The following is a 24,428-nucleotide window of genomic DNA, read 5'->3' as shown; positions in this document are numbered from 1 at the left end:
TTGTTTTGGGACCGGAAACCATCATTTTTATTTATTATTTTCTAAGTAAATAATAAAACTTTGTTCAACTTCTGTTGATAAGCAGTATATAAATAGTAGTCGTAGTAGAAAAAGCAAGTTCTGTTAAAATAAGCTCTGTAAATATTTCACTTATCTGTGTTCATGATTAGCCAACAAGGAAAGGTTGTTGATTACTGCCCCTCAACAAATTAAAGTAGTGTTTGCTACCAAACTAGCTGGACCGCTAGTTCTCCCTGCCTCTAGCCCCCACCAAGTGATCAGGCCCCCTGCCCTGCCTTCTCCCCACCTTAAGCCATCCCCCACCATCTGGGATGGTGGCAGAAGTGGTGAAAGCTCCATTGTTGAGCCTGCCTGCTGCACCAATGACAGGTGGGGCTATTTTCAGGCCATTTGGGGGCTCTCTGTGCACACATGCAGAGAGTCTCACAATGGGGCGAAAACAGCCCAACCTGTCATTTGGGCTGCAGGAGGGCCCATGGAAGGAGCTTTCGCCGCCTCCACCGCCATCAGTGCTTTGGTCTCCCCACTCTCCGCTGGAGCACCATGCCACACTGGCTGCATCCCCGCTGCCACCATCCCAACCGCCATGGCCGCTTCTTATCTGTGTCTCCTCCTCCTCCAGGCACAAGCCCACATTTTCATTGGTCGCAGCTGTGGCGGGGGGGCAGGGCTTGCCACATATCACCTAAGCATTTTATATACAGAGAAGATGAGAATAGAGTCCTTACATTTCCCAGTTGCATGGTGTACTTCTTTACTAGATCCCGCACCTCCAGAATCAGGGTCTCTGCTCCAAGAAGCACGTGTTCCATAAAGAGGGACACGGCAAAAATGCGATTCCATTGGTTTCTGTGCCAGAGATAAAACTCAGTTATATCTTATAACAAATGAGAAAAGTCCGATGGCAAGCTAGACAACTGAAATGAGAAACAAATAGAATTTTACAGCAGCTTGACTTGTTATATAGCAGAGATGTCCAACAAATGGACCACTGCTTCTGTTGGCACCTGTCTACTGCAGTTCACAACCTTTGGGACACAGGTGCCATGCATGCAAGTGATCTTATGCACTTCACAAAAACAACTTCAAACGTTTAAGCACAAATGAACCAACATATACCTGTAACATTTAACCTTGGAGAAAGTCAGAACAGACTATGTCAGGGCTGCACAACTCAACTGGTGACTCAAGGGTCACATCTGGCCTACTGGGTCTTTCTAACTTCTCAATAAACCTCTGCTTCTCTCATAATCTACCATCATTGCCCATCCCATATGCCCTTGCAACTTGCAAAGTATTTTGTTACATATTCACTATATATGTTTGTAAAGTATATGTATACATGCCATATAGAAAACATACAGCCCAGGGCTGAGAATACAGTTCTCTGGGCAGGTGATTGTCATAATTGTGATAGCAGATCAGAAGAGTGTGGTTGGCCTACCTAACAACGTAACTGAAAAATATTATCATATACCATCCATTCAACAAGAATAAGATACAAGTAGCATTTTGACAGTTTGTTATTTTTACATGGTCCATGTGACCTACCTTACTTCCTGGAGTAGTTGATTGCATTGACTTATATTGCTTTGCAAGTAATTTGCTGTACACACAAGTTCAACTGGCATCTGAAGATTCTTCACCTGCTGTAGCCAGGTCTGAGTTCTGCATTTCAACAATTTTGCTTCCAACATTTCAGTGCAGGCCTGTGCAGCAAGCACGTCTAGTATCTAGGCAATTAGGAATGAACAGGGTTTTACTATAGAAATGAATAATAAGGAAAGGTACCGTATTTTATGGACTATAAGACTCACTTTTTTCCTCGAAAAATATCCGCCAAAATTCAGGTGCGTCTTATATGTTTTAACAGTCTAATATGTTAAAACTCTGAAAAACTGGATTAAAATTAAGGTGCGTCTTATAGTCCGTAGCGTCTTATAGTCCGTAAAATACGGTATACATCATACAATGACTTGGATTGAAAATTAGGTGTAGATAATCTATTATTATTATTATTACATTTATATTCCGCTCTTCCTCCAAGGAGCCCAGAGTGGTGTACTACATACTTGAGTTTCTCCTCACAACAACGCTGTGAAGCAGGCTAGGCTGAGAGAGAAGTGACTGGTCCAGAGTCATCCAGCTAGTATCATGGCTGAATGGGGATTTGAACTCGGGTCTCCCCGGTCCTAGTCCAGCACTCTAACCACTACACCACGCTGGCTCTAGTTTAATCTAATCTAGTTTAGATAGTATCTTGTTAAGCAGAAAAATCTATAGAAACTATGTTGGCACTTACCTGGTAAGTTCTTCTCTACAGTGGAATAGAGAGTATCACTGGATGGGTTGCTCTTCCCACCTGCTTCATGTGACAGGGTCAATCAGCTTCAAATTCTTCCCCTCCACACTCACAGGAGGAGCCCCAGTTACAGATGCAAAGAACCGACCATACAACTATGACTAATACACAAAAACATGAAACATACTGCCAGAAAGACAATAATAGTAACCAACAGTGAAAAAAACAATCCCCGGGAATCCGCCAACAATACGGCCAGGGGCGCGGGGGTGGAGAGATCCTGGGGGAATTGATATTACCCTGAGAGAAGCCACCAGATAGAAAAAATACAGGACAAAAAGTATACACTGCGTGGGTAGGATACCCTCTATTCCACCGCAGAGAACAACTTATCAGACAAGTCCTAACATTCGATTCTCTTGAAGCGGAGGAGGATATTCTCAGGTGGGATGTCTAAAAGTGGTGAAAGAAGCACGGAGAGCCTTTCTCTCATATAACAGTAGATATGAACCATGCTCTGGCATACCCATCTGCTGAAGGAAATATCAGCTTGTGCCCAAGTGTTCAGTTCAGTTTATAATACCACACAAACGAAGAAAGTAAAGACCATGTAGCGGCTTTGAAAATGTCCAACAGTGGTGCCTTCAGGAATAATGCCACTGAAGTGGATTCACTGTGGGATATAGCCAAGAGAGACCCTTTAGGAAGCATTTGATGGAGGAATCCTTGAACCACGATGGAGAGGGTGTGTGTGAATGTGCCACAATGGTCGCCAGATGAACCCTGAGTGAGGATAACTTCAAACCAGATTCCTTCAAAGAGAGAAGATAGGTACAGACATGCCCAGCAGAGAGATCTGCAGGGGACACACCTTTAGAGTGTAGACAGCTGAGAAAATGTGTCCATTTATGTTGATAAGATTTTATTGTGGCAGGTTTCCTTGCTGCTGACAAAACATGTTGGAGTGCCTCTGGGAATACGGCCATATCCACCACACAGTGAGGTGTAGTCTGAAGGTCTGGATGATGGAGGCGGCCTGACTGTTGCATGAGGAGGTGAGGAACCAGCGGAAAGTGATTATACCAGCCCACTGCCAGGTGTAGGAGGCAAGGGAACCATGGCCATCTGGCCTGCCACAGGGCAATGAGGATGCATTCTGGTTGGTCCTGTCGAATCTTTTGTAGGATCTGAGAAAGAAGCGGAATGAGGGAAAACAAGTATTCAGAGAGGCCTGTCCATGGAAGTGCAAAAGCGTCACCTAGGGAGTGGTGGCTCTTGCCCACCCTGGTGCAGAAACGTGGGAAATGAGCAATGAGGTGAGATGCAAAGAGGTCTACGTCCAGGTGGAACCAGCGGCTGAACAGAGAGCATCAGGTTTGGCTGTCTAGTTGCCACTTGTGAGAGGCCACTCCTGCCCTGCTGAGGGTGTCAACCTTTGAACACTGGTCTTCCTTGTATGTGTGTGGTGACAGGTGTTATGGAGTGTGCAGTGCACCAGTACCATAGTTCTAGGGCAAAGGTGAGGAAGGTGGTCGATCCTGTGCCTCCTTGTCTGTTGAGGTAGACCTTGGCTGTGGTGTTGTCAGTCTGGACTATGACTATGGAATGGCGTAGTTTTAATGGACTTGGAATGGTCTTGAGTGCTTTGAAGATACCTAGAAGTTCAAGTAAGTTTATATGGTGGGAGGTCTCCCTGTTCCAGAGTGTGTAGATAAAGGTCTAGCATGTAGTCTAGCCTTCTCTAATGTGTTCATGGTGGGGATGTAAAGGAAGCTGGGGAGGATGGAATGGAGTGCCTATGCTAAGGTTGCAGGGTTCCGAACTCCACAGGAGGAATTGGCAAACTGGAGAAAGTATGTTGAGCCAGAGGGGCTATGGATCTGTCCGTGGGTGGAAATGTCGGAGAAACCAGCTCTGTAATACCAGCGAGCAGAGGCAAGCATGTGGGAGCGCATGGTTCATGGAAGCCATGTAGCCTAGGAGCTGTTGGATCACACGTGATCTGTGACGGTGGCCTTGTACCACCCGGTTTGCTAGAGTGGTAAGCACGTAGATCCTGCTGTCTGGGAGGTATAATTCTGCATGTATTGAGTGGAAGAGCAGCCCGAGGAATTCAATGCACCTGATGGGTTGAAGTTTTGATTTCTCTTAGTTGATCTGGAGGTCCAAGTCATTGAGAAGGGCTATAGTAGTCTCAAGGGCATGTAGGACAGACTGGGGTGTGTCTGCTGCTAAGAGCCAGTTGTCCAAGTACGAGAACACCAGAATGCACTGCTGCTGCAGGTAGGCTACTACTGGAGCCATGCACTTGGTGAAGCCTCTTGGCATGGATGCTACTCTGAAGAGAAGGGATTTGAATTGGTAGATGGCATTGCCTATCATGAAGTGAAGATAATGATAGTGTTGATGTTGGATGGTAGTACACATCCTTGAGGTCCAAGGAGACAAACCAGGTGCCCTGTTGTAGCAGGGTGAGAATGGTGGTGATGATAATCATGCGAAATGTTTGCACATGATGGTTCCTGTAGATCTAGGATGGGATGGAGTCCTCCGTCATGTTTGGGAACTGTGAAACATGGTGAATTCTTGGGATGACGAGTTGTGAACCGGTTCTATAGCCTGACTGTCGAGTAGCGAAGTCACCTCCATTGGTAGGGCAGGAGTGGCTCTGGTAGCAACAGGTTGATTGAAGGGGGGTATAGATAAAAATTCCAGCGCATATCCAATTCTTATTCCACCATGAATCTGATGTGATGGTTTCCCAGGCTGGATGGAATGTAGGTAAGCAGGTCCCCAGGAGACACTGGAAGGGAGGGTCACTGTTTCTTTGGAAAAGAGGTCTGCAGTCTGGATTTTGGGGGCGCAGGGCGTTGTGTCAAACACAGGAGTGTTTGCCATAGGGCTGGAAGCGAGGCATATGAAAGCAACGGTCGTTTTGATGGTATTGAGACAAGGGCCTCTGAGGTTGGCTATGGTTCCACAGTGGATTTGTATTGTCTAGAAGATTGCAATTGGTAGTTCATAGAGCGTGGAATGGACTTGGACTTGTATTTCGAAGATGTTGGACCTTTTGGAGGGTCTTGTCCGTCTTCTGTCCAACGAGTGTGTTGCCTCCGCTATACGTGAATGGGCATCATAGGCTAGGCCCGAGGAACAGAGCCATGCATGGTGGTGGATGGCAACTGAAGTGGCCATGGTCTTAGAGACATACTCTGCTGAGTGTCTGGCAGAGTAGAGTTGCTGTTTGGCCAGATGAGCTGCCTCCTTGAAGAACATTTTTGCATACTCCTTTGAGCAAGATGATCCAGGAAGGGAGCTAGGCATTCCCACAAGGAGCGGCTGTAGTGCTCATTACAAGCTTGGTAATTGGCTACCTTGAGGTGTAGGGCCAGGATAGGCATATACCAAACATGTCCAGTTTCCTGCCCTCCTTGTCCAGAGGTGTAGAGGCAGGGTGGGACCTGTATTTAGAGAGAGATTACTCTACAACCACTGAATTGGGTGTGGGGTGGCATTGAAGAAAGACTCCCCACCTGCTCATCCTCTGTGTGTACTCTGTAAAAGCTCTCGAGGTGTTTGGTGGCCTGAGGTAGAGAGGATGTACCCAGCAAGTACATCCCCCAGCAAGTTTTTGCCATGTCCATCAGGGTAGCATTCATAGGAAACTAGATGGGGTGCGAGTATCCACCTCAGTGAGACCAAACAGGGGGTCTGGGTCTGACTTCTTGTGTTGCATTAGCTGTATCCCTAAGGATGTTGCCATGCGCGAAATGTAGTCCGCATAAAGTTTATAGTCTTCAGAGGACGAGTCCAGCTTTGCATCAGATAATAGATCTGGTGGAGATGAAGTGAGGGATGTTTGATCGGAAATAGATTGGGCATTTTCTCCTTCATTCTCATGGTCTGTGGTGTCTTCTGCATTGTGTGTCGGCTGGGACTCTAGAGGAATCTCAAGTAGTACAGCGCGTGTGGTGCTTGTAAGTTGTGTGCCAGCAGTATTCTCTTGAGGCTGTCCTCGTGAATCAAGATTAGCGAGTGGTTGAGAAGGTGCCCTCTTGTGGTGGAGCAGGAGGAGCTTGGGGTCTAGTTCGTTGTTGGTGCTGTGATGGCCTAGATTCTGTAGCAGGAGGTGGCATACTCGTGGTGATGCGAAGAGGAGGTCTGATCCAATACGCTGAGGAGAATGAGACCTATCTCTGGGAGAATGGCCCACTGGTCCAGCAGGGAGCGAGATGGACAATGAGGAGAGTCTCTTGAGACATATTGTCCTACAGAGTAATCATAAATGCCTGGATCTCTGTAATAAGGATTAGTGGAATGGTATGACTGGTAGGCAGGGCATTTGTCCCAGTTAGAATAGTATTGTTCAGTGTAGTGAAACTGACCCTGGTCTTGCAGGTGATAAGTTTGTGGTCGAAACTGGGAGGTACGTTTGTCATTGTGGTTAGGGGAAAGTGCCTATAACTCCAAACAGCAATCATCCATGTCTAGTAATCTTTCTTCATCAAACTGCTGGCCTTATTCGTGGCCTGCATCTGGATCAAAATGACTGTCTTGGTCATATTGGTAGTCTACCTCAGAATGCGGACAGGGCTTTTCCTAGGTACAGAATTCTTCCTCAGGTTCAAAGAGGTCCTCCACCTCCTCAGGTCCGAACTGGTCTAGTTTGGATTCAAGAGTTGGGTTCTCTCGGTCCTGCACACAACCAGTCGAGTGCGGAGAAACAGATTGTTGGGCTGGAATCAGTGGGGAGAGATTTCTTGGGCTTTTTCTTGGGCTTTGGTGCAGCGGACGTAGCAGTAAGGACAGAGAGCTTGCATTTAGGAGGCTTAGTGGATGGTTTGGCAGCCACAGCAAGCAGGGCGGCGAGTTTCTTTTTCTTTTTGGTCTGTGGGTTCAAAAACAGTCAAACCCAAAGGTGCTAAAGTTGAAGCCAGCATCACGGTATCCGTCGTCGGTACTGAAGAGGATGCAATGTGGTTAATAGGAGAAAAAGCTCAGGCTCAGGAGGCCGTTTTGAGGAGCTAGTAGCAGGGGTGTCTGTAGGTAGGGCCTGCATGGTGGGTTGTGAGCCTGAGGATGGCAAGGAGGCATCTGCCTGGGCTTGCATTCTGTCTGGAGCAGACGCTTCTTGGCAGGCTTGCAATGTTCATTCCCAAAGCTATGACCTTAGGCAAAAGGCTTGGTTCTTCCTGTCTTGTTTGCCGAATTTAATGCAGTTTGAGCACGGGTCTAGCTTGTGGGCCTCGCCAAGGCAGAAAAGGCAATGACTGTGCCCATCTATGGAGGGAAGTTTGGTCCTGCAATGGACGCAAAACTTAAAACATGACTTTGCTGGCAAAATCAAAAGGCAATTAAAACCAACTAATAATAGATAGTAGAAGAGGTAAAAGGAGAAAGAATAAGAGGCTGGTTTTGTGTGTGTCCCCTGGCAGTTCACATGAAGTTTTCATCATAGCATTTTCAGTGAGGTCCATGACACGTCACTCTGTCAGGTGAGCTTGGAACTCCAGCAGAGCCAGCAAGATCACTCAGAGTTACAGCAGATGGTGTTAGATGCTTCCCAATTAACACCATCCCACAGCTATCACAACAGATTCCGCATCGGATGTCACCAGAATCTGGATCAGATCCTGAAAAGAAAACCCTTTGCTCAGCAAGGTAACCTCCATCAATCTAATGATCTCCTTTGATGGAACTAGTATTTTCAGACATGACTAGTATTTATTATTGCCAGGGAGAAAGCAGGCATTGTAGAAGGTGAGAATAAAATCTGGCCCAGCTAACACAGTCTAGGCAGACTATCGTAGAACCTTGGAGAGGAAATGGAGCTCTTCCAACACCGAGTCCAGATCCTTAGTCAGGGAGCATTTTACTGACTATTGTGGCTTCTGGGGTGGGGGAGAGCTTTCCTAGGGCACTTGGAAGCTGGCTCACTGATCTCCTTCACCAACAATTAAGGGCCTACTGCTTTCTATTTAGCACTACTAGTCCCCAAGTTACTCCTCCTCCCAGCTGAGTGTCTTGTAGTTGCCTGTGTTTGGATGGCTTGCACTTGTGCTACTCTATGTTCTCATGGGTGAACAGGTAGGGTTCCAGTTGGGGAGTGAGGAGTAGGGAGCTTTGTCAGTATGGAAAGCTTTTGGCTGAAGTACCAGGTTCCCTTCATCCTGGATCTGCTACTTCCAACCTTGGGCGAGGTCACAGCGGAGGCTCCTGAAGCCACATGTTGGTTATGCAGTTGGTTTATCAGAAAGGGAGCCCTTGCCATGAAGGGCAGCATTCTTTCATGTAGTGGCCATGCTGCCAGGTATGCCGGTAGCAAGCAAGACAGAGTTTCAGAGAACAAAAAAATAAATAAATCATCTGTTTCCTTTCCTGACCTATCTAGTCCGCAGCATGAAATAAGAGGGGTGAGGAAGAGAGAGATGGAGGAGAGGCTGTTGGAAGACAGAAACTGATGGACCACCATCCGAGACCCATCCCTGGAGTGAGAAAGGATGAAACTAGAGGTGTGGCTGTCTCCTATGTAAACAGGAAGAACATGAGGTTGATTGGTCCCAAAGAGCAGATGGGAGGAGCAACTCATTCAGAGATCTCTTCTCCATTGCAGAATAGGAACTTGGATCCTGAAATCCTACCCATTGAATATATAGGAATCTGCTTTCAAGCTGCATGCAGACCATCCCCTTTTCACAAACTAACTGATCCTTCTATATTAGTCTCAATAATCAGAACTAGTTTCCTTCCTGCTTATACAAAACTACTTGTTACAAAAATATTTTCACATCCCTCTTTGCTTACCTTTCAGTCAGCTAAACACTAAATGGACTTCAGCCTCATTTAAGATCTGCAATTTCTTCCTTGATTCTTTTTAGTACCATGTATTCATAAGAATTTCCATGGTAATTGTACTGCAATCTTTCCCACTTATGTATCATTCATACATAATTTTCAACCTCACCCAAGAAGAATTATAGCACGCTCACTGTGTGCATCTACACAAGATATTACACGTCTGCTATGTCAAAGTGTAGTGTGAATTCTCTGGTACACAAGAATGTGAGAACGCCTCTGTATGTCCTTAGAGTACAGTAAATACACTAAAAGGGAGTACAGCAGCTACAGATACTTCAAAGCACCTCCTTTTAAAGAGATTTGTATTTTAATACTCAAAGGACACAGAGAGAATGTGTGTGTGTGTGTGTGTACACAATCAGTGCTCTTTCTAGTAGTTCTGAATGTTACAGCCGAAACAGTATCATTCCTACCATTTGGCGATGCAAGATGTTACTTCCTTTCTCTATATGTTTAGTGAGGTCATCAACTACATCAGGGCACACAGCAAGAATCCTGGAAAAGTTTTGCAACCGACTCCTAAACTGATGGTAGCCAAGGTGGATCCAGGGGAGGGGCGGAACATCTTCTTCTTCTGCACTGGAAGAGGCTGCCATCGTTTCCTCTATGCATGTCATGAGGGCCATTTGCAGCAACTGGAAATTCAAAACAAGGCTTGAATACATCACGTGCCTGATTGCAATAATCTGAACAAATATATTTTAAAATGGATTTATATCCTGCCCCCACCCACGCATGACTAAATGCTTACTAGAAAAACTCAACAGAAATCTTCAAGCTACAATATTTACAGTTTATTAAGTAGGCAAAGTCATTAATCTTAAAAACTTGAGTACATTCAAGAAAACCGTTATGGTAGCAAATGTTTTTGTTTATATTTTCAGCCCCTGGAAAATACATCTGCTTTAGTGATAATTATCTACTACAGCCAAATCTTGCTCAAGTATGAGTTTCTATCAAATGCCAGAACATAAAACCTCAGGTGTCGTAATTTATTGTATTTATTTATCACATTTTTATACTGCCTGATATGTACATCTCTAGGCCGGTGTTATGTGGTCCCTTTGTGTTGTCCCAGAAACCAATCTGGCTGCTGCATTCTGTACCAATTGTAGTTTCTGGATTACGTACAAAGGCTGCCCCACATAGAGCACATTGCAGTAGTCAAGTAAACAGGTTGCTCACCTGTAACTGATGATCTGGTAGTGATCCGTTAATACAATTAGAGTGGGTTCTGCGCCTACGCCGAGGACTTTTGGTATCGAGTTCTACAGCTCCTCTTCAGCGCCTGGGCCCCGCCCCATGTGACCACGTGGCTACTTAAGGCGGGAGGAAGCGCAGGCACCTCAGTTCCTTGTAGACCGCGAAGCAGTCAGGTAAGCAGGTAAGTTCTACTACGTAAGGCAGGTACTACTGCGGAGGGGAGGTTAGGGAGGGTCTAATGGATATCAACGGATCACTACCAGATCATCAGTTACAGATGAGCAACCTGTTTATCTGGTTCGTAATCCGTTGATACCATTAAAGTGGGTGACTAGTTAGCTCCGTAAGGAGGAGGAAGCAGTAGTGTTATTGCAACACCCTTTTTAGGACAGCCCTCCCAAAATTTGCCTCCGCAGCAGCAGCAGACCATAAGTCTATGGCGTAGTGTTTTACGAATGGCTGTTCAGATGACCACATCGCAGCCTTGCAAATGTCCTGAAAGGATATGCCAGCCAGGTTGGCAGTGGACACGCCATACGCCCTAGTGGAATGTGCCTTCCTGGCCTTTGGGGGCTGTATGTTTTGTAGAGAGTATGCTAGATGGATAGTTTCTACTAGCCAGTGTGACAGTCTCTGTCTTGATAACACTTGCCCCTTGTTCTTCCCTTTATAGGAGATGAACAGTCTTTTGGATAACCGGAAATGCTTAGTCTTAGAAAGGTAGTAAAGAAGAGCCCTGCGAACATCCAAAGAGTGCAGAGCCTTTTCCAGCGGTGTGGTTGGAGATTTGAAGAAAGTGGACAATACAACATCCTGGTTGATGTGGAAGTCCGACACAATCTTAGGTAAGAAAGAGATATCAGGTCGCAGGAGAACTTTGTCTGGGTAAAAACGAGCATAGGGGACATCCATTCGGAGAGCTGTAAGCTCACTCACCCTGCGCGCAGTGGTGATCGCCACTAGGAAAGCAGTCTTCAATGATGTTAGTTTCATAGACGTAGAATGCATGCGTTCGAATGAGGGCTCAGTGAGAGCGGAGAGGACCAGTGAGATACTCCACTGTTCAAGCAGTTTGCGGACAGGAGAGTATAAGATAGCCAGGCCCTTTAAGAAACTCTTGGAAGAGGGATGGGAGAATACTGTCTTGCCATCCCATCCTGGATGTCTAGACGATAGAGCCGCTAGGTGAACCTTGATAGATACATTTGATAATTTCGCCTTTTTAAGAGAGGTCATATAAAGTAGAAGCTCATGGACTGTGGCTTCTTTAGGGCGAAACGCGTGACGAGATGCATAGATGGCGAACCTCTTCCATTTACTCGCATAATTGCGCCTCGTAGACGGTTTGCGCTGATTTAGCATGATCCACTTCAGGAGTCGACTCTCCAGGCTGTTAGTTGTAGGGTTTGCACCGCTGAATGTGACAGGCATCCGTTTTCCTGAATCAGGAGGTCCAGCTGGTTGGGAAGTCTCCAAAAGTTGTTCGAAGTCAGTCTGAGTAAATGCGGAAACCATGCTTGGCACGGCCACCACGGGGTGATCAGGATGCACTTCACATGGCCCATCAGTAAGAGTGCTACAACTCTGCCTACAAGTGGTAGAGGGGAAAACATATAGCTCCAAATGTCCGACCAGTCCAGCTGGAAGGCGTCTCCCAAGGACCAAGGGCAGAATAGTTTGCATTTTGTGTTGTGCCGCATAGCAAATAAGTCGGTCTCCGGCCGTCCCCAAAGGCGGAATATCTGACTCAGTTAAGTGTCGTTCAGTTCCCACTCGTGCTGAGCTTCCGTCGAGAATGAACGGCTGAGGCCATCCGCTATTATGTTGTCCGAGCCCTTGATGTGGATGGCCAGTGGCGTAATACTGTTCCTGATGCACCAGTGCCAAATTTGCAGGCTCAGGGCACACAGAGACCTTGAGACTGTTCCTCCTTGTCTGTTCAGGTAGGCTATCACTGTTGTGTTGTCTAGCTGTAACTGAACAACCCTGCCGCGTAGCATTGGTAGAAAGGCCTTCATTGAAATGAAGACTGCCAACAGTTCTAGAAAGTTTTATGTAGTTGGCTCTGTGCGCGTGTCCAGAGGCCTTGAGTCGTTGTGGCATTGCAATGGCCGCCCCAACCCTTGAGGGAAGCATCTGTCGTTACCCAAACCGATGGAGGTTGAGACTGGAAGGGTACTCCTCTGAGCAAATTGGACTTCTGAGTCCACAAGGACAGCGTGTGCAAGACTGGACTGGGAACCAGAAGGTGCTTTAGTGGGCTGTCCCTCATTAGGCTGAAGGAAGAGATGAACCACATTTGCAACTTCCTCATCTTTAGAAAGGTGTAACATACTGTCAACTTGCAAGAGGCCATTAGGCCCAACAGGCGTTGTATTTGACGGGCTGGTTGTGAAGGGTGGACCTGAAAATCATGTATCAGAGATGCAACAGTCCTCCGGAAGAAAAGCTCTCCCCAGGCTGGCGTCCAGCACAGCTCCAATGTATGTTATGACGGGTACTGGAGTGAGGTTGGACTTTTTCCAGTTGACCTGTATTCCAAGGTCTTGGAGGAGGGTCAGCATGTATTGTATCTGCGAAAGTAACTCGCTTTTGTCCCGTGAGGATAGGAACCAATCGTCGAGTAAGGATACAGTTTCAGCCCCTTTGTTCTTAGGTGGGCCACTATTACTGCCATGCACTTTGTAAAGACACGCGGGGCAGTGCATAGTCCGAATGGTAGTACTTGGTGCTGGTAAATCGCACTTCCTACAGTGAATCGAAGATATTTCCTGAAGGATGGACGGATTTCTATATGAAAATAAGCATCCTTTAAATCTAACGTCACTAGCCAACGTTCCTGTTGCAGAAGCAGTAGGATATCCTGTAACGTTGTCATGCGATACTTTTTCACTTGGACATACTTGTTTAGATGTTTGAGGTCCATTATTGGTCATATCCCGCCATCCTTCTTCGGAATTTGAAAATAGCGGGAGTAAAAACCCTCCCGTCTCTCTGCTCATCGCACTGGTACCACAGCTCTTTTGCGCAAGAGTTCCTGCACCTCCTGGTATAGGGCTGGTGTCTCCTTTGTAAATCGAACATCCCGAAAGCGAGGGTGAGTTTTGAACTCTATTGCGTAACCATACTCAATGATCTTCAGCACCCAACGATCTGATGTTATGTGGCACCATGCTTGCGCATGACTTGCCAACCTGATGTAGCTGGTGGCTATTGGGGACGCCCGAGTGTTGTAAAGCAGTCCCTCATTGTCCCTGATGTTGTGGGGAGTCGAGTAAGGTTGCGGTACCAGGTGATGCGGTGGGCTGTCCTGGATCTCAAAGCCGGTGCTTGTTTTCTTCAGTCGGTTTTCGTTGATTTGAACAAAATTTGCCTTTTTGTTGGTTACCGCGCTTATTGTAAGGTTGGTACGATTTGCGGTAGTCGCGGCGGACCTGCTGCCTATATGTAGGACGCGGGCGATAAAAGGATCTTTGTTTATTCCCATACGATGTTGAGGCAGATGTGGATGTAAAAGTTTTGGCTGTAAATTTTGATTTTTTCATTTTCTCCATGGTCACGTCTGTCTCCTCGGAGAACAGGCCTTTGCCATCGAAAGGCAGCCCCTTTATCTTGTCCTTCATGTCCTGTTGAAGGGAGGCAGACCGAAGCCATGCGTGGCGTCTCAGAGTTATTGCTGTGGTAATTGACCTGGACTCTGATTCAGCCAGATGTTTAGCTGTACTCAGTTGTTGTCAGGTGAGGTCTGCTGCCTTTTGTAACGTCTTGCGGAATTTTTTTTTCAGTTCTTCCGTGGTTAATGCATCCCAATTTTTTTCTAAGTCTTCCCAAATGTAATATCCGTATTTTGCCATGCAGGCCGAATAATTCGCCACTTTTACAGAAAGACAGGATGTAGAATATAGCTTTCTGCCCATGACATCCAGTTTTCTCCCTTCTTTATCGCCTGGGGTAGTATATCTTCTCCCTGACCTGGAAGTGGTTGCACAGTCATTTACTAATGAGTTCGGAATAGGATGTTTGAATAGATATATATTATCTTGCTCCTGTACGCGACAGGGTCCTTCTAAGCGCTTTGATGTCAGAGTAGACGTATGAGGAACTTGCCAAGCACATTGTGCTGCGTTAGGTATTATGGGTAGCAGCGGCAAAGTGACAGGCTGGGAAGACTGAGATTGCCGCATGAAATTATAGACTGGATCATCTATGGTTTTCAGTTGAGAAGAGAGATCCAGACCCAATGCTGATGCCATCTGCTTCACATGCGAGTGATATGCTTTCAGTTCTTCTGTTGATGAAACATGGGCTGGAGTAGCCACATCCGGAGAAGGATCAGCCCCTACCATTTCAGTATCTGACTCAAAATCGGAGGAGCCATGGTGACTACCACGTGAATCGCCGTCGGAAGGAGTCGGACTAGAAGGTGGGACCCCTGGTGAAGTCGGGCGAGGGGAAGGCGGTATTGTCAAAGATTCAGTTTGTACTGCCAAGTTGGTAGACGGTTGCAGTCTGGTTTGAGAACCTATATTAATAACAATCGGGTGAGGCGTCTGAGTAGAAACTGTTTTAAATACTTTAATGGGTAAAGTCGGGGTTTGTCCTGTTGCCAGTGGGCGTATTTGAAGTGGAGTAGCTTCTGGCTCAGGCCGTTGCAGTGCTCGGTCACCAGAATGGCCAGTTGTTGTATTTACGGATCTCCACACCCTATCATCCTGGTAGTCATACACGATTCCCGGTGAAGCCGCATCTGGTAAAGCCGTTTCTGTTGATGGAGACACGGCATGGCTAAATCCGCACATGTGCCACGGAGTAGAATTGGTGAGTTGCGTAGACATTAGAAGCCCAGGAACTGGGGCTGACAGGGGTGCCCCCGCTATCATCCGAGTGTGGAAACCCATGGAAAGTCGAGGGGGTAGCTGTTGTGGAATCAAGCATTTTCAAAAGGGGATCTAGCGGAGCAGGTTCCCCTAGTGAGAGATCTTCTTCTTCAAGAGAGAAGGTCATCGGGACACGGAATCAAGGAGTCACTGCGGTCATATTAGCGGGTGCGTTCAATGTCGATGGACGATCACCGTCTCTGGATGTCAATGGAGAGCGGATCAGAGTCACTGCAGGTCCTAGATCTCGAGCTGACGGGATTTTAGGTACCGATGCCAACGGGGCCTTTTCTGCTGACTCCATCGATGCTGATGGCTCTCTCGGCATCGAAGGCGAAGTCTCCCTCGGCATCAACGCCGATGGGCCCGATGTCATCAGTGTCGACACTCCGTCTGGTCTCGGTATCGACGGAGCAGTAACTTTCAGTATCGACATAGAAGCCGATGCTTGCAGCATCGACGGAGTGGTATCTTTCGGTATCGACATAGAAGTTGATGTTTGCGGCGTCAAGGGTCGTGTCAGAGCCAATTTCTTCGATGTTAGATGCGACGTCGATGTCGAAAGAGCATCTAGCTCCTGAGCCGAGCTCAGTGACAGCGTTGAGGTGGAGGTCAACAATTTTTTGGCGTATTTTTCAGCGGACACCATTTTGTCACCCGGCCTTTTCAAGGACTTAGGGGTTTTACTGGTGGGCGTAGAGGTTTTAGACTGGGCCAAACCCAGGGCCCTCAAGCCTGGCAGAGATTTAGCTGATGTAGAGGGGGCGGATAACGTGTCATCGTATAGAGCAGCTCTCAAACGAAGCTCTCTATTCCTTCTGGTCTGCTTAGAGAAAGATAGGCAGATCCTGCAGGTCGAGGTTAGATGGGCCTCCCCCAAACATATCAGGCACAAACTGTGGCCATCCTGAGAGAGCAATTTCGCTTTACACTTAGTGCAGTGCTTAAATGTCTTTTTTCCTTTAGGGATGTCCATCGTACTCATTCCTTTAACCAATCCGCGTCAAATAGCCTAAAATCCGTCCCCTCCTTCAACGTTTGAAAACAGTACGCAACAGCAGGTCCAGAAAGTAGTCCGAGGTCAATCCAACAGTTCAAACAATTCCAAATCTGAATAGAAGAGTCAGAAAAACGGTCCGAGGTCAAAATCAGTAGAACTATAGCAATAACAAGGAACCAATACTAAGGAGCCGCAGAAATCATGAGTGATCCCTACGGCAGTTGAAAAGGAACTGAGGTGCCTGCGCTTCCTGCCGCCTTAAATAGCCATGTGGTCACGTAGGGTGGGACGCAGGCGCTGAAGAGGAGCTGTAGAACTTGATACCAAGAGGCTTCCGCACAGGCGCAGAACCCACTCTAATGGTATCAACGAATCACGAACCAGATCTGGAGGTTACCAGCATATGTACCACTGTTTTAAGATCATTCACCTCTAGAAATGGACGTAGCCAACGTAGCAGCCGAAGCTGATAAAAAGCGCTCCTGGCCACCGCCTCAACCTGAGAAACCAGGGAGAGCTTTGGGTCCAGGAACACTCCCTAACTATGTACCTGATCTTTCCAGGGGAGGGTAACACCATCCAGAAAAGGCAGATCTAAACCATCTCTCGGGTCCCAGACCCTCCCCCCCAGTCAGTACCTCTGTCTTATTTGGACTCAACTTCAGTTTGTTATCTTTCATCCAGCCCATTACTGTCTCCAAGCAGACATTTACTGAAGATGTGCCATTTCCTGATGAGGTTGGCATAGAAAAGAAGATCTGGGTGTCATCAGAATATTGGTAACACCCAGCACCAAACCTCCTGATGACCTCTCTATATTGAATGCGTGTACCTAAGTCTAGGGACCAGGGATAAACTGGGACTTCTGCTGGTGTACGAATCATCCTGCTGCCCAGTGGAGTCCCTACTTGAGTTGATGGACCTTGTTGCTGAGTTGGCATTGGAGTGGCAAAGGTTGTTGTTGGTGGGGGACTTCAATGTTCATTTTGGGACCGGGTTGTCGGGAGCGGCTCAAGAGTTCATAGCGGCTATAATGACTGTGGGCCTATCCCAATTGGTCTCTGGACTGACACATGATGCTGGTCACATGCTTGATTTGGTTTTTTGCTCTGATCAGGGTGGTGTTCCATGGGTGGGGACTCCTGTCATCTCCCTATTAACGATGGATCACCATCTGGTTACAGCCTCAACCCATCTCTGCAGGTGAGTTGACCTACCATCCATCTTATTTCTTTATTATTTCTCTGTGTAAACCACCCTGAGCCATTTTTGGAAGGGCGATATAGAAATCGAACAAACAAACAAACAACAACAGTAGATTGGTCCACCGGAGGAGGTTATTGGATCCAATAGGATTCCAAGAAGCCTTGGAAGGGTTTAGAATTGGCTCTGCTAGTGGTTCTGTTGATGCTCTGGTGCAAACACGGAATAACGAACTCACTAGAGCAGTAGACACAATAGCTCCTAAGCGTCCTCTCTGACTTGCCTTAAAGACAGCCCCATGGTATTTGGATGAACTACGGAAGCTGAAGCAGTGAGGTAGACTAAAGCACAAGTGGAGGAAGACTCAGTGTAAGTCTGATCGGGTAAAATACACAGCACATTTGAAGATCTATGCTCTGCCAGTGCGGGTGGCAAAGAAGCAGTTATTTTCTGTCTGCATTGCTTCTGCAAACTCATGTCCAGCTGAATTGTCTAGGGTTGTGAGCGGGCTAGTATGTACCCCCCTCCCCCTTGAATTTAAACTTGGGACCATCAGTCACTTGCTCTGTCGTTAATGACTTAGATAAAATCTCTCTCATTTGGATCGAGCTGGATTCCAGAATTACTGCAGAGTCTACTGTGGAAGTGTCCAGCAACTTCTCTAATGGGATTAGATTGGATCATTTTCAGCATGTGACTCCTGAGGAAGTAGATAAACTGCTTCAGACAGTGTGCACTACAACATGTTCTCTTGACCCTTGCCCAACTTGGCTTATCCCATCTGATTATTATATTATCAGACAGGGTCTGGTAAATGTTATAAATGCTTCTCTGAGGGAGGGCAGGATGCCTCCTTGTCTTAAGGACGCTATTATTAGGCCACTTTTGAAGAAACCTGAATGGGATCCCTCGGAGTTAGCTAATCTCAGAACTGTTTCTAACCTTCCATGGTTGGGCAAGGTGGTTGAGTGGGTGGTGGCCTCTCAGCTCCAGGCAGTTTGGGATGATGCAGATTATCTAGACCCATTTCAAACTGGCTTTTGTGAGGACTATGCGGTTGAGACTGCCTTGGCTGGCCTGATGGATGATCTCCAACTGGCTATCGACTGGCTGATGGAGGTGGGATTAGGTGGCACTGCTTTACAGTGGTTCCACTCCTATCTCTCTGGTAGATTCCGGATGATGTCGCTTGGAGACTGTTGCTCTGCAAAGGGAGAACTGAAGTATGGAAATCCACAAGGTTCCATGCTGTCTCCAATGTTCTTTAACATCTACATGAAACCGCTGGGAGAGAGCATCAGGAGGTTTGGTGCTGGGTGTTATCAATATGCGGATGACACCCAGATTTACTTCTCCATGTTGATCTCATCAAGAAATGGCATATTTTACCTAAATGCCTGCCTGGAGGCAGTAATGGTCTGGATGAGGGATAAACTGAAGTTGAATCCAAATAAGACGCAGGTACTGACTGTGGGGGCTGGGACTCGAGAGATGGTTTAGATTTGCCTGTTCTGGATAGGGTCACACTCCCCCTGAAAAATCAGGTACGTAGCTTGGAAGTGCTCCTGGACCCAAAGCTCTCCCTGGTTTCTCAGGTTGAGGTGGTGGCCAGGAGTGCTTTTTATCAGCTTCAGCGGATACTTCAGCTATGTCCATTTCTAGAGGTGAACGATCTTAAAACAGTGGTACATATGCTGGTAACCTCCAGACTTGACTACTGTAATGCACTCTATGTAGGGCTGCCTTTGTATGTAGTCCAGAAACTACAATTGATACAGAATGCGGCAGCCAGATTGGTCTCTGGGGCAACACTAAGGGACCACATAACTACAGGTTGTTTACCTGTAACTTTGGTTCTTCTAGTGGTCATCTGTCCTTTTACACCAATGGGCTATGGGGGCCTGCGCAGAGACCTCGTTGGAACCTAACAAGCTCAATTCTCCTGCTTTGGGCAGGCGCCTCACCCCCCAGCTGCTATACGTGGCTGCACCACACTACATCCTCCCAGTCACGGAGTCCACCTTCAGTAGACCCAGTAGGAAGGACGAGAGAGCGTTTAAAAGGACAGATGACCACTAGAAGAACCAAAGTTACAGGTAAGCAACCTGTAGTTCTTCGATGTGGTCTCTGTCTTTTACACCAATGGGCGCATAACAAGCTAGCACCCAAGGAAAAGGGAACAAACTGAAACAAGTACATCAACTGAAAATGGACTGCAGGACAGTCCTGCCAAACTTAGCATCATTCCGTGCCCTGACATCAATGGTATAATGACGAATAAATGAATGTGGCGAAGCCCAAGTGGCTGCTTGACAGATAGTGTCCAAAGGGACCGCATGATCAAAGGCAACAGAGGCCTCCATGGACCTAACCGAAGGAGTCTTAATGGTCACAGGCAACTGTTTATGTGCTAATTTGTAGTAAAGTTGAATTGTGGCAACAATCCACCTAGACAGGGACTGAGCAGAAATTTGTAGACCTTTATGGGGTCCATCATACAGAAGAAACAGAGAAGGACATAGAAGGATAATGCCCTCCTGACATCCAAACGATGCAAACTGCACTCTACATCAGACAAGGGGTTCTGGAAAAACAAGCAAGCATAGAAACTGCCTTTGGAAGGAATTGAACATCTGGTCGGAATACCACCTTGTCCTTGTGAAACTGTAGGTATGGCGGATCAATCCTCAGGGCCCGTAATTCACTCAGCCTCCTGGCGGAGGTGATCACCAGCAGGAAGGCAACTTTCCACGTTAGGAAACAGCGGTCAGTCGAGGTCAAAGGGAGGCCATAGCAATCCAACCAAAACCACCAACAGGTCACAGGGCGGTGACATAACAGGGTCATTTGGGAAAATGTGGGACAATCCTTTCAGGAAACTCTTAACTAATGGGTCCTTAAACCAGGAAATCTGGGGGGCTGGCGAATGTGCCACAATGGTCACCAAATGCACCCTGAGAGAGCAGAGCTTCAGACCAGACTCTTTCAGGGATAACAAATAGGTACAAATACAAGATATTTTTACCTATTTGCTATCCCTGACAGGTTAAGCACATCAAACCCATTCTGAGAAGTAAAGGAACAGAAATGTGTCTGTTTATGTTCATACAACTTTCACATCGACAGCTTTCTGGGCGCAAGCAGAATGTCTCCAAGTCTCACTGGGAAGTTGGTAGGATCTTCCAGGCCGTCAAGGTGCAGGGACCAAATGTCTGATGGAGTACCCTTCCTGGATGGAGAGTGGGGAGGCACACCCAAGTCACTGCCAGCCACCTCAGAGCCACAAACCAAGGCCTCCTGGGCCACCAGGGGGCTATCAGGATGGCTCTGTTGCGGTCCTCCCTCAGTTTGCACAAAACCTTTGGAATGAGGGGAAACAAAGGAAACAGGTAAAGGAGGAAGCCTGTCCAGGACAGGATGAAAGCATGGCCCCGAGAGCCTGGGCCATCCCCTCCCCGGAACAATAAAGGACACACTGAGCATTGTGTCAAGATACAAAAACATCTAGAGTCAGAGCAGCCCATGCTGCAATTATTATTATTATTATTATTATTATTATTATTATTATTATTATTATTATTATTTCAATTTCTATACCGCCCTTCCAAAAATGGCTCAGGGAGGTTTACAAAGAGAAATAATAAATAAGATAGAACCCTGTCCCCAAAGGGCTCACATTCTAAAAAGAAACATAAGACACACACCAGCAACAGCCACTGGAAATACTGTGCTTGGGGTGGGGGGCGGGATAGGGCCAGTTACTCTTCCCCTGCTAAATAAAGAGAATCACCACGGTAAAAGGTGCCTCTTTGCCCAGTTAGCAGGCAAATATGCCCTGGACCTGTCCAAGGCCCATTCGTGGGAGACCGTTGTCAACCTGCTCAACGTGTCCCCCTGGACATTCAGGGACCCACAGATGTAGACCGCATGAGATGACACCACATGCACCACACACCAATGCCACAGGTCTAGCGACAGGAACAGAAGACTCTTCGAGGTCGTGCCTCCTTGTTGATACCCGAAGAGGGTCGAACACGTCCAGAAAGCACCATTGAATGAAATGCATCCAAAGGAGCACATATGTGGTGGCAGCCATATGTCCCAAGAGGTGCTGCACTGAATGCATGGTCTGTGGCCCTCTGGCCAGAAAAACGGAGGCCAGTCTTACAAGCGTTCTTATGCGGGCCTCCAGGAGGAAGATCTTCTCTAGTATTGAAGATCAGCCTGATAAATTATATCCTGTGAACTGGCTCCAGCTGGGACTTCTCAAAATTGATTTGGAAGTCCAGATTCTGCAGGGTATCTATGACTGAACTGAGAGCCTCCAGTGCAGTTTGCCTGGAACTCACCAGGATGAGCCAATTGTCTAGAAAAGGCAGTATTTGCATCCCTTGTTCCTGCAGAAAAGCCACCACTGGGTCCAGGTATTTTGTAAAAACCCTCGGTGCCATCGTGAGACCAAACGACAAGGCCTTGAATTGGTAATGGATCCCCCTTATCTGGAAAAGCAGGAAGCATCGATGCTGAGGGCGTATCAAGACATGATAATATGCATCTTTCAAGTCCAGGGAGTCCATCCGCATGTCTTTTTCTAGGAGGGTCAGGATAGTCGGTAACAACAACATCCAGAAACTTCTGTACACCAGGTGCTTGTTCAGGGCACGGAGGTCCAGTATAGGACTCTGACCACTGTCCAGTTTTGTAACGACAAAGTACAGCGGGGCTTTCCGCGTTTGCGACCCTTTCTATCGCATCTTTCAAGAGGAGAGCGGAGACCTCCTTGTCCAACTCCAGAGTAGACTGAGTAGACACGGCCCCGGATACGGGTGGTGTCCTGTAAACCTCGAGAGCGTAGCCCATCTGTATGATCATGAGGACCCACTGATCTGCGGTCACCTTGCCCCAATTTGCCACAAATGGAGCCATGTGGGTCTAAAAGGGACCACAGTTATTGTTTCTTTTGAAAAGTGTTTGGACGCTGTTTCTGAAAGGTTGGAGCCCTGACTTGTATCGAGACTGGAACTTTTTGCTGCAAAATGAACGTTCCAATGAAGATTGCTGTTGTGAAGGGGCTTTCAGTTGTTGATAAGGAGATCACCTAGACAGCCTCTGCGGCTTAGGGTCCAAGGACGAGTAGGACATCGACTTAGCCATACTCCTCAGCTTCTGGACCTTCTGTAGCGTGTCATCCGTTTGCTCCGCAAAGAGGCTAGGACCCTCAAACGGAAGATCTTCAATTCTAGCACAGGCCTCATAAGTTAGATGGGACGAATGCAGCCAGGCATGCCTCCTGAGAGCCACAGACATGGCCATCACTTTGGCTGCGCACTCTACAAAGTGTCTAGCTGAGTAGAGCTCCTGTTTCGCCACCTGCACCACCTCGGAGAGAAAGGCTTTAGCTGGATTATGTTTGTCCTGTGGCAGGAGATCCAAAAAGGGGGCCACCTTCTTTCACAAAAAGTGGCTGTACCTGGCATTGTAGGCCTGATAATTACTTACTCGCAAGTGGAGAGCTGAAGCCGAGTAAAGCCTCCTACCAAGGGAGACCAACTTCCTACCCTCATCATCAGGTGCCAAATAAATGTCCTCTGGACTTCTGTAGAGATGCCTCCACCACAGTGGAGTTGCGTGGTGGGATGGTTCTTTAAGAAAGCTGTATCATTCTGCAGCTGTACCCTGTAGAAGTTCTCTAATCATCTGTGGGGTTGGGAAAGTGTCACCGGCTTTTCCCAATGCCCTTGCATGACCCCCAGCAATGCAGTGTTAAGGGGCAGAGAGGCCAGTACCTTAGCCTCCACATCAATAAGGCTAAACAAGGGGCTCAATTCCCCTTTCTGCTTCATACCGAGGCTCACGCCCAGGGCAGAGGCCATGCAGGCCACATATTTTGAGTACTGTTTAAGGTCTTCTGACAGAGAAACAGGCTTAGAGTCTGATTGAATGTCCAGAGGGGAAGACCCCAGGGAAACAGCATCCGAGTCTAGAGAGCCAGGTTCACTCTCACTGTCCGACTGAGGAGGTGCTAAAGAGACCTGGGCCAAAGCCAGCGGAACAGTAGGGCAATTCGCTTGGCTTCCCAAATTGTCTGGTACTGAGCCGTCTGGCTCCGCTGGTGGTACCTGGGTAAGTTTTGAAGCCTGAGGTTGAACTGGAACTTCAGAGGGTGAACCGTGCCGCTCAGGCACCCCTGAGGAGAGCAAGAACAAGGACTTGCTTCAGAATATGAAGGGGGCTCGCGCCAATCACGAACAGTCCTGGGTTTCCCATAGTCTGAACAGTCTGAACAATAGTCCACAGGGTAATGTCTATAAACATCTGAGTACAGGAAGATGGCTCATCCTGTACAAAGGTGGAACGTCATGCAGGTATATGGTACCGATCTGCATAAACAGGCCCATGATGATCCCAGTCCCAACTGGGCATGTATTTGGAGGAGCGTTCTTCTGAGTCCCAATGCGTGCTTCGATCCCTAGGAAGGAGATGCTCCAGGTGCCGGAGGGAACGAACGACGTTGAGGCAGCCATGATGCGTTTCTGGCGGGCTTGTCTGGTGAATAAGGTTCCTCATCGGAGGTAGTGTATCCACACTCATAGGTTGCTACCGACAGTTTCCAACCCATATACATGGGCACGGTCAGGCATCAGGATAGGAGACATCTTAGCCAGGCCAAACAGAGACCAAAGAGCTCGATATCTGAGGGGGTAGTAGCACAGCTGAGTGACCATGGGACACTTGGTCCATGACTGTCGCGCCATGTCCTGAAGCCAACTCCAGTTTTTTAGCCAGTGGTGCCTCTGAAGTAGGAACTGGTGTGGGATTTTTCTTCTTAGTAATAGGCGGAAGGTGCTGACCCGCCGGCAGACTCGGAGGCAACTTAGGCTGCTTCTTCAATATCGGTACCGAAGAGACCGGGGGAGGGTCCGGTACCACAGGCATAGGACGCTTAGACAAGTCGTCTAATGGC

General features: G+C 47.5%; 1 protein-coding gene across 8 annotated transcripts in view; it reads right to left on the bottom strand.

Moving 5' to 3' along the window:
- Positions 1–24,428, bottom strand: part of LOC128342858 (E3 ubiquitin-protein ligase RNF213-like) — a 264,364-nt gene that overhangs the window by 48,568 nt on the left and 191,368 nt on the right. For all 8 annotated transcript variants that reach the window (XR_008315206.1, XM_053290892.1, XM_053290891.1 and 5 more), the window contains 3 exons: positions 9,595–9,816; positions 1,573–1,754; positions 750–870 (listed from right to left, as the gene is read on the bottom strand). Coding sequence is in view for 7 of the 8 variants with exons in the window: in XM_053290892.1 (XP_053146867.1) it covers positions 750–870; positions 1,573–1,754; positions 9,595–9,816 (525 nt within the window). In the remaining variant the exon portion in view is untranslated. The remainder of the gene's footprint in view (positions 1–749; positions 871–1,572; positions 1,755–9,594; positions 9,817–24,428) is intronic.

Source organism: Hemicordylus capensis, chromosome 2, assembly GCF_027244095.1.
Source record: "Hemicordylus capensis ecotype Gifberg chromosome 2, rHemCap1.1.pri, whole genome shotgun sequence".
Lineage (NCBI taxonomy): Eukaryota > Metazoa > Chordata > Lepidosauria > Squamata > Cordylidae > Hemicordylus > Hemicordylus capensis.
This window is presented reverse-complemented; position numbering and strand designations above follow the sequence as displayed.